Raw genomic sequence first — 10458 nt, 5'->3', positions numbered from 1 at the left:
TGTTTGAACAGCCAAACCTGATAATGTCAGCAGTTGTTTGGAATGTGTATACAACATAGTCATTTAACAAATTCGAATTGTAATTGAGGACTAACCATGTTTTATTACTTAGCCATGTATTTCATACATCATTGAAATATTTAAATAATTGTGCATGCATTCATTAAACATTTATCTCGAATGTTTATTTAATCGCTTATGTTTTTTTTTGTTGCTTTTTTTATTATAACACTTTTTGACCATAGACAGATTATTCAATAACATGGACTTCCACCATTTCACCACCAGATGTCACTAAATGCCCGTCAAATAGAACTATTGGTACCCTATCCTTTCACGTTTTTAAATTACATCTCACTTTAAAATTGTAATCATGTCACAAAAATTCAAAAACAAAACAAAACTAATGATATGTTTTAAAAGAATATTTTTGCATTTCTAATCCTTCGCATTTAAAATATAAATAAAAAAATATGCCGCCTGTTGAACACGCGGTCTAAAAATGTAATAGTCTGCCGGGTAGCTCGTTAAGATGTATTTTCTTTACTTTAAATTTAGAAATCATTTTCATAGCTGTTCTCTGAATGTAATGTTTGACTCAGTCACCAAAGAGCGGAAAACGTGTCTTAAAAACAAGACGCGGAGGTTTTATTATCTAGTTTGGTGTAATAAAGTTGGATAAATGGAAGAAAGAGGGGAGATGTAAGGCGTTAGCAAGGGATGCACGGGAGGATGGATGGAGCCAGGATGTGGCATGTGTGCATGACGTCGTTTCTCCATGTACCGTGCGCCATTTTGGAAGAAAAAAAAATCACGGATAATTTCCGTGGTCTTGACAGATCTGGACCCGAGTCTTCTCACTGATTGTGGATGCTATCCGTTTCCCGGAGCGAGCGAGCCGCGTTGGGTTGATCGGGTATCGGATACTGTGTGCAACAAAAGCTGCTAAATGAAGCAATGGCGGGTAAGCTACTTTTGAAGGGAGGAAAAAGGATCCACCTCTCTCTCGGTGTGGCCTGAATCTGAACCAACGTTAGCGCTAGCGAGCTAAGTTGTCAAACTGTGTCCCTGTCAGGTCATCTCATCACCAGTTGAAAAACTAAAATAAGGAGACAGTCTAACCCAAACTAACGCCATCGTTCTTTTCGCAGGAGTTGCAGGAGGAAATGATTTCCAGTGGTGTTTCTCCCAAGTGAAAGGAGCGATAGATGAAGATGTTGCGGAAGGTATGTAGCTAGCGTTAGCTCGGCAGCTAAGCTAAAGCTGCTACTCGGATACCGTGGGGATGGCGCTCTGTGGGCTTGAAGGGAAATTCTCGACACGTAGCCACAGATGCAAGCATGATTTATTTTAAAAGTCGGTTCTCCCGTTTTGTGTGGGAACGCCCTTACCCTGTGAATTGCTGTTTTCGCTAACTAGCTGTAAGCTAGGTGGGAGCTAAATGTCAGTGTGCTGCTGGCGTGACATCATGGCTTGTTTTCATTCATACATGAAGAGTCGCTGTGCGTATTTAGCTGTCAGTCGCTGAAATATGGCCCGTCGTTCCCTTTTTCGGTACTTGTCTGCACTGCCTGTACCTGAAGTGTACTTCCTCATTGTCGGTAGAATGACATTTCAGGTATTCACTAGCAACGAGACAATACTGTTACTCCCTCAGTGACACCCTCTGTATACATACTTAGTCATTCAAGGAAATGCTATTTTACAAGCTTATGCAAATTTCTAATGGAGCCTTTCGCCGTTGTATGAGTAATGGAACATTTTCAAACAAGAAATCATCTAATTGTCTTCTGCTTTCCTGAATTTTCTCATTGATGTCGAAGTTGGCCTTTGATCTTGGTGCAGGGTAAAGGGCTAGTTCACCGCGTTTTTGACATCTGGCATTATTAAAAGAATATTAAGCTAGACGTTTTAGCAAAATGTGTGTTATAAGACCTGTTTGTCAAACCCACAACTTTAAAGTGTTGAAATCATGCGTGTTAAAAATGAGAACTGCTACAGCAGCTTTAAAAGCTGAAATTCTGTGCTCCTCAGTTTATACTGAAATTTGCTGAAGGTTGTGACCAAAAGTAAACAGCAATGTTTATTAAAAAAAATAAATAAAAGATTGCTATACAATGTTTAAGGAGTTAAACACATGTCAAAATTACAGGCAAAATAAAACGCATTCAGATTTGCTGTAATAAAAACACTTGTGGTTATTTACGATATTTGATCAACTTTCAGCCTTTTTAATGGTCACAATAAATATTAGTTAATTGGCTTGTAAATAGTCCTTTATTATTCAGCCTATAGGTTAGGGCTGTAGTGATACAGTAATCTTACGATATGATACGATACACGATATTCTGTCCACGATATGATATATATATATATTGCGATATTCATCAAACGATACAATTCAATACACTTTTGCGATTTTCTGAAAGATTTTAGAGGGACAGAGTGATTTTGGTGATATAGAGTTGGATTGAATTAATTTAACTGAAAACTGATTAAAACACCAACCTGGCTCTGGTTGGACATGGACACAGACAAAGTCGACAGCTGGACAAAAAGAATCAAAGAAGTGGTGAGAAAACATGTTTCTTTTAATTGAAACAGTACAAACTGTAGCTTACATGCATTTGTAAAGTAAATAAAGTGCACCAAGTACCCTGCTCTGAATAGTTTGATACCTTTTTAACCTTGACACTTAACATCTGAATGAATCACTCTAAGCCTCATGACCTAATCACTCTCCCGGCGAAGCAAGCAGTGAGTCAGCAAGATGACAGTTGGATGTTACGATACTTGCGGATGAATATCGATTTTTTTCTAGGAAAGAAAATATCGATATATATCGCGATATCGATATTATCCTACAGCCCTACTATAGGTGACATCTGTTGGTAGCAAATTATATTTACACAATTTTAAAATGGTGTAAAAACAGCAAAAAAAAACAACAAAATCCTGCTTTATGAAAAAGATGCATTCTTGTTCAAATGAAACACTGTTGCATCCTAAAATAGAGTATTTCTAATTTTTGTTGGAATCTCTGGACCTCGCACAAGCTGATTTATTTGTGCTGATGTATCAAATCAGTTTATTTTTTGTTAGTTTCGGGAAACGAGGAAAGTGTTAACAGACTATTTGGCTGATTTGTAAATTCTACTTGTGTTGTGCTTAATTATCATAAGACTAAATCTTTGAATATAAGCTCGATATCATGCCATATACAGCAATCATTTATATCCAACAAGTAATAATTGCTATTTTGTGTATATTGCACACATTTACCTTTTGTTAATTTTCAAAACAACAATCTACAATAGCAAATAAAATGTCCTTTTTATGGGACAGTGCAGCCATGACTAGCATATTCAAAAGTTAATCCACTGGAGCATGAACAGCAGCTGCAGACTTTATTTTAAATAAATAACACTTAATGCTTCTTAAATGTACAAAAAGGAGTAGTCCACATTCCTTTAAAAAAAAGTATGTTGCTAATCTTGGGTCAGTCCTTGGTATGAAAAAAAAAATACTTGAAAACGGACACTTTTCTAAATTTAAACAAACCAAAGTTTTATTGACCGTAATCATCGATCAAGGTAATCCTGCACAGATTTGACAGAGTTGAAGTTTGCAGATTTTGAGGTAGAATCTATCGAGGGCAATAAAGATCCAAAAAAACAGTAAAATAGTGAATGACAGAAATCCAGTGTGCAACCTTTGAGTCCCAGATCCATAGAGCTTATTTCTAACGTACTGCTTATTGCTGTCGACATGCATAGAAGGGATGTTTATATATGTATCAATCAATCTTTTCTAGGCCAAAGCTGATTGTCAGTTGTGTTTAATTTCTGACCTGCCAATCAGGTTATTTTCTCCCAATTACATTTTAAAAGTAAAAAAAAAAAAAAAAAGTGCTAAAGGTTTCAGTTTTAAAATGTAACAAACCCAGTTAAGCAATTGCTAAACTATTCCCATTTGTTCCTTAGTTATTTTTGTGTTTTTTTTTTCATATATTAAAATAAAGAAGTTGATCAAAGTTGTTGCTGTTGGTTGATTCTTTTTAGACTGATTTTTTATTTTTTTTATAGTTCTTAAGTTTTGATACACATAAATAAAAAGTTCATGCCAATCAAGGAAAAAATGTCTGATTCATATTCTGGCCAATATGTTGGTGATGCTTCAGCAAGTATAATGGTCAACATACAAATATACTGCAATACAATGTATTCTTATTAATGCTGCTGCAAAAATGTTGGTGTTAGACCAGCAAGTAGACAGCATAAACCAAGTGATTATTATTATTATTTTTTTGACTCGCTGCCTCCAAGAAATCTGGAAATCTGTTGCTGTGTTCACATCAGTATTGTTCTTCCTCCTCAAGATGATACTTTTGAAACGCTCCAGAGAACCGCGTAGCGCTATAGCGACCTCACGCTCAATTTCGCACCTCTTGACGACATTTGAAATCATTTTAGATTCGTATGACTGTGGGTGTGAGAAGTCAGAATAATTTTATGGATATCTTAAAATTAACTGTCATATTAAATTTTGTCAAAAGGGCAATGTTGGGTGAAGTCGCAGTCACCCAATATGTTTTTTTTTTTTTTTGTTTGTTTTTTTCTTTCAGCTGACATAATCTCAACTGTTGAGTTCAACTATTCTGGAGATTTACTTGCAACTGGAGACAAGGGAGGGCGAGTAGTGATTTTTCAACATGAACAAGAGGTAAGATTTGTTGAGTACAGTAAGGGATGATTTGCTGTGCCATCCCCCCTCCCTCCTCTGTTGCAGTGAAAGGATTTAAACCTGGTGACTCATGTTTTTTTTTTTTTTGTGTGCTCTTATTTATTGTTCTCCTCAGTCTAAGAATCGTCCACACCTGCGTGGGGAATACAACGTCTATAGCACTTTTCAGAGTCATGAGCCAGAATTCGACTATTTGAAAAGTTTAGAAATTGAGGAAAAAATTAATAAAATAAGATGGCTACCCCAACAAAATGCTGCTCACTTTCTACTTTCAACAAACGGTAAGAGGCCATGACTTTGTTTTAGACTTCATGCCCACGCCTGGTTTTCAAAACTGACGACGTCTTTAACTTCTGGCAGATAAAACTATCAAATTGTGGAAAATAAGCGAAAGAGATAAACGGGCAGAGGGTTACAACCTAAAAGATGAAGATGGGCGACTCAGAGATCCTTTTAGAATCACCTCTTTACGGGTATGTGCGACAACAGTTCAAACCTGCCTTTTTTTTTTTTTTTTTTTTTTTTTTCCCGGGGGGTGTTTATAAAATTTTTTAAATTAATAACAAGCGATTGTTCTGCGATTGTTTTCTTTTAGGTACCAGTTCTGATGCCAATGGATCTCATGGTAGAAGCAAGCCCACGGAGGATCTTTGCAAATGCGCACACCTATCACATTAATTCCATTTCTGTAAATAGTGACCATGAAACTTACCTCTCTGCAGATGACCTAAGAATAAATCTATGGCACTTGGAAATCACAGACAGAAGTTTTAGTATCCTTTTCTTGATCATATCAGACGCATGCCTCGTAGTTTGGAGTCTGTATTCTTCTAAAAGAGAAGGCGGTTTGTTCCTTTAACGCTGCTCTCCCAGATATTGTAGACATCAAGCCCGCCAATATGGAAGAACTGACGGAAGTAATCACAGCTGCTGAGTGCCATCCACACCAATGCAATGTATTTGTGTACAGCAGTAGCAAAGGCACCATCCGCCTGTGTGACATGCGAGCAGCGGCACTCTGCGATAGGCACTCTAAGTGTAAGTTTATGGCTCAATAGAGGATAGTAGGATTACCTCACTTGCTCTTTGTAAATGTAGTTTTGGGAACCATTCTCATTTTTTCTTTTAATGTGTGTGTGTGTGTGTGTGTATTTTCAGTCTTTGAGGAACCGGAGGATCCAAGCAGCCGATCCTTTTTCTCAGAGATCATCTCCTCCATCTCAGACGTGAAGTTCAGTCACAGCGGACGCTATATGATGACACGTGACTACCTCTCCGTCAAGGTTTGGGACCTCAACATGGAGAACAGACCAGTGGAGACGTATCAGGTGCGTAGATCTACATCTGCAGGGGTTCAAAACAACTATTTTAGGTGCATCTCTCTGCACTTAGTACAAATATATGAAATGTAAATCCACTAAGACTATTATGACTTATAGCTATCATTTCAACAACATTGAGTAACGGTAAATAACCGCCAAATTTAGAGTTATTTTTGTGTTTTTTATTTATTTAAATTTTTTTTTTTAAATTAGAGAAATGTGTTTGATGAAAGCTCCATTGAGATACAAATAATCAAAGTAACATTAAGCTAGAAAAGTCTTGAAGAAATGCTAGTGTTTTACGGGGACAGTCATGTTATCCCTAAAATGTATAAACTTTGGGAATCTAGAGTAAAAGTACTCCAAAAAAAAAAATATCAAACATGCTAACACTAGCATGTTTCTATCGATATCTAACACAATGTTTCACTAAAGTTGGGTACTCCGTCCTTGTTAGCTAAAATGCTAGTGTAAGCTAACAAGCTATTAATAGTATGTCGGGTTATGTTAGCTAACCCTGTTTGTTGGGCTAAAAGCAGTACATATTCGCTGTCTTTGGCTAATATGCTAACAAGTGCATGTTAGCCACTTTCAGCTCTGCTCATTGAATGTATTGAGCTACAATGCATCAAAATGTTGCCTAACATAAGTTCTATGTACTATGAAAGTCATGTGTGTTTGCTATAGTTCGCTACAATGACATTGGCATACGATGGAATACTATCAGGTGCCGTTGGTGCCCAGGTCCAATCCTTGAGCACTAACATTCTGCGACTTTTGGATGCACACTTAAATCAAATGCCTAAATTCCTTCATCAGATTCGGATGCGTCTGAAAGCTGCAGGATGAGTAGCTCTTGAGGTCTGGGCTTAATTATTCCCGCATGACAACATGCAATTCACTGCTCTCCATTTATTGCCTTTGCAGACAAAAGCAATAAATGCTTGTTTAGAAATGACATGGGCTATGCATTTATAATAAGTTTTGTGTCGCTACTTTTAAGATTTTCAAAGCAATTGTATTTCTTAAGTCAAATATTCATGTCTATTGAAATGCTTTGTTTCAGGTCCACGAATACCTTCGCAGTAAGCTCTGCTCCTTGTATGAAAACGACTGCATCTTCGACAAGTTTGAGTGCTGCTGGAATGGCAGTGACAGGTAAACAAACGTCCTCCCTGTTGCAAGCAGTTATCGTTCCCCGGCTGCCGCTTTAGATCTTTCAGCATCATCGACCCACAAATCGCTTTGTTTTTTTTTTTCCTCCTTTCGTTTTACGGCGAGACAATCAATGCGGATAATCCGTTTCTACTTCCTCCACCAGTGCCATCATGTCCGGCTCCTACAACAACTTCTTCCGAATGTTTGACCGCAACACCAGGCGGGACATTACACTGGAGGCGTCCCGGGAGAGCAGCAAACCACGGGCCACGCTCAAACCCCGCAAAGTGTCCACCGGCGGCAAGAGGAAGAAGGACGAGATCAGCGTGGACAGCCTGGACTTCAACAAGAAGATCCTCCACACTGCCTGGCACCCCAAAGATAACGTGATAGCTGTGGCAGCCACCAACAACTTGTACATTTTCCAGGACAAAATCAACTAAAAACAAAAAAAAAAAAAAAATATTTGGGGCTCCAGAGGATAGGGCTTTTACCATACCTGTGTAGTTAAGCCTACTACTTGTCTATCTGTATAAGAAGAAACAGCCTTGTTGTTCCTCCTGGTGAAGAAATTGAAAGCACGTGTCTACTTTTTTTTGCCACAGGAGGTTGATCCATAGGCCTGTTTTATTTTCGAGTCTGAGCTTAGGTTGTTTTTTGCCTTTGGCACCAGGGCAATCAGCACGCCCCTCCCCTGACCCAGAAAGCCCAATTCGGGTCTAATTGATGGAATGGCACTTCCTAGAGGTCAAACCCTTGAACATTGCTATTTGTGTTGACATTTTAAGCCTTCATTTCACGATTTAACGACAGAACTCTCGGAAGTCCTTAAAATGACGTCTTGTCAAGGTTGTATTCATCTTTCAGAGATTTTTGGGCCCTGAGAAGCACGGGTGAATAGGCCGGTAGGCCTAACTGTAACATTCCCCCATTGGTCTCGTATTCAGGCCAAATTACTGCTGGAAAAAGGCCCATGAATTTGAAAAGCGGACTTGTTTCATTTCCTCCCTTCCCCCTCCCCCCGTTCTCTTCTTTTTATCCCCCAGTCAATACAGCAACGTAAAATTCACTGACTGTATCTACTCAAGTACACCTTGTCATCGACATAATAAAAGAAACTAAAACTACAGATGTGTTTTTAAATTTAGAAGTAAGGTATTAAAACATGTTTATTGCTTTGCATGTTTTTATGTTGTAGAGAGGTGGAGAAATGTCCAGTCACGCCACTGTTTTTTTTTTTTTTTCTTTTTCTTTCTCAAGCAGATCTACGTCAAACTTGTCGAGGAAAAAAAACTATATTTGGGGCAATCGGTTTGGAAATTACTGTCAGAAAATGTCTGCGTGAAGAGATTAAAGTCCTACTTTTTGACACTGTTTTAGGATGCAGACTGGAAACTGAATGGCACAAAATAGAGTCCAGGACAAAGGGAATCTGCAGCCTTAATACCTACTTCAACCAGTGACAGCTACGAGTTGCGTCCCCGAGCGTTATACGAACCTCATGTGCATTATTTGTAAATCCTATTTTATAGAGTTTTGTCCTCATACACTGCTGCTACACGTGGCTGTCTATGAAAACACACAAAGGAGGAAAATTGCACACCATACATACAGTTTATGTGATAGAGTGCCTCCAAATCTTGTAATAAGTAGAAAACAAAGACAGGCCTCATACATGTGCCCTTTTTTTTTTTGTTTGGTTTGTTTTTCCTTTTTTTTTTTTTTTTTTTCCATTTGATTAGGGATGCCACCCAGATCTGAACCACATACTGCAAACGTGGATCTTTGTAGTTGTGAATGCAGACATGAAGGTTGACGACACAAAACGTATACTGATGACGTTACAAACACATAATAATGCATTGTCTTTGTCCATTGATTCCTAACATGGTGGCAATGTATTCACTTGTTTATTATTTTGACCAAAGTTCAATAAAATTTTAATTGTGTTCATCTGCATGTTTTCCTTTTCTTTTTTGTTATGCGTGGTAAAGAGTTGGAAGTCCGTCAGGCACATTAATGCTTAATACAAGCCTCCACACTGCAGGGGTCCAAACGTTGCACAATTCAGTAGATCCTAACACATTTAAAAGCAAATGTAGCATTAAATATGCAAGACATGAAATATTGATAAAAGAAATGTATATTTAAAGCTGCATTTTACTCTCCAAACAACATAATTATCAGTAATTATTTTCACTGGTTCTGAGCCATTAAGAGTCACTGATGTGGGTCTCTACCTGCTCATTGGACAAGAGTGTTGAGTCCAAGCATATATGTGGGAAAGTTTAGTGGTGGGAAAAAGTGAGAGAAAAATAACTGCAGCCTTTAGAGAATTATGAATCAAAGCCTATTGAGGAATTTGGAGATTAACAATTCGCTCACTTCACCTGGAGTCAGGGATGGAAGAAACGACATACACAGACGCATCTAGAACTTCGGTCACATTTCCTGTGTGAATCCAAACCTGGACTGTTATTTCACAGTGCACTGCAAAACGAAATCTATCAAACAGATTTGGTTTTGTCATATAACCTGTGTAACATTTAATTATCTATATGTTAGATTATTGGGAATAACAAAGACACTTGCTGATTTATTTATTAAATGTACTTCCAATTTCCTTAAAATTCTAACATATTTTATTATTATTACACTTAGCTGTTTCTGATTATCAACACTGAGCTAACGATTTTCCTACTAATTTTTGTCACAAGGCTGATCTAAGAAGAATAGCAAATTCAGCACGTCACAATAAATGAAATCAGATTTTATTTAAATAAAAAAGAAGTGATTTATATTATTTATATATATATATATATATAATATATATTTGTCCCATAACATGCATGTGCAAGGAGCGGTAAGCAGCAAAACGATCATCTCAGTTAGCAGTGAACACATCATGGACAGGGCGATTGGTTGTGGTGCATTCAACAACACAGCAGTGAGAGATCCTCAGCTCTTCATGCTGGCGTCGGGCAATCAGTCAGAATCACAGGTCACATGGCACAGGTCCCAATTTAATAAGGCATGCCAAGCGGGTCGTACCGCGCCGTCCCTAAACGCATCGGCACCTCGCTCAGTAGGTGTTGTGGGAAGTTAGGCGCTTCCCAATAAATATCCTGAAAATAGAGAAACATTTTTTATGTTAAAGTAGTCCTTTACAAATGACTAAGTTCAAATATTACAGGTGCATCCTAAAAAAAAAAAAAAAAAAAAAAAAAAAAAAATT

General features: G+C 37.7%; 2 protein-coding genes and 1 long non-coding RNA gene across 3 annotated transcripts in view; 2 read left to right on the top strand and 1 right to left on the bottom strand.

Annotated features, from left to right (window-relative positions):
* The first annotated feature begins 766 nt into the window (after positions 1-766).
* Positions 767-7756, top strand: LOC106947696 (protein phosphatase 2, regulatory subunit B, delta). The gene is made up of 10 exons (XM_015032876.1): positions 767-964; positions 1152-1226; positions 4625-4722; positions 4859-5024; positions 5104-5216; positions 5339-5516; positions 5617-5781; positions 5902-6071; positions 7132-7223; positions 7387-7756. The coding sequence occupies exons 1-10, from the start codon at positions 958-960 to the stop codon at positions 7664-7666; spliced, it is 1344 nt and encodes a 447-aa protein (XP_014888362.1). The 5' UTR covers positions 767-957; the 3' UTR covers positions 7667-7756.
* LOC106947698 (uncharacterized) lies at positions 1233-3927 on the top strand. Its single transcript, XR_001425034.1, has 2 exons — positions 1233-2295; positions 2879-3927. It is a non-coding gene; the product is annotated as an uncharacterized LOC106947698 (long non-coding RNA).
* Positions 7757-8674: 918 nt separating the features above from the next.
* bnip4 (BCL2 interacting protein 4) overlaps positions 8675-10458 on the bottom strand; it is an 11962-nt gene continuing 10178 nt past the window's right edge. The window contains exon 6 of the mRNA XM_015032877.1: positions 8675-10348. Within this exon, the coding sequence (XP_014888363.1) occupies positions 10306-10348 (43 nt within the window). The 3' untranslated portion in view covers positions 8675-10305. The remainder of the gene's footprint in view (positions 10349-10458) is intronic.

The sequence above is a fragment of the Poecilia latipinna genome, unplaced genomic scaffold (assembly GCF_001443285.1).
Source record: "Poecilia latipinna isolate Pla-1442-1.1 unplaced genomic scaffold, P_latipinna-1.0 Scaffold252, whole genome shotgun sequence".
In the NCBI taxonomy this organism is placed as follows: domain Eukaryota; kingdom Metazoa; phylum Chordata; class Actinopteri; order Cyprinodontiformes; family Poeciliidae; genus Poecilia; species Poecilia latipinna.
The sequence above is the reverse complement of the archived record's forward strand: the minus strand, read 5'-3'. Positions and strand labels throughout refer to the sequence as shown.

Excerpts from the sequence above, each read along its gene's own strand:
- LOC106947696 (XM_015032876.1), top strand. Across the intron at positions 4,723-4,858 it reads TTTTTCAACATGAACAAGAG|TCTAAGAATCGTCCACACCT; the intron begins GTAAGATTTGTT and ends TGTTCTCCTCAG. Across the intron at positions 5,025-5,103 it reads CTTTCTACTTTCAACAAACG|ATAAAACTATCAAATTGTGG; the intron begins GTAAGAGGCCAT and ends AACTTCTGGCAG.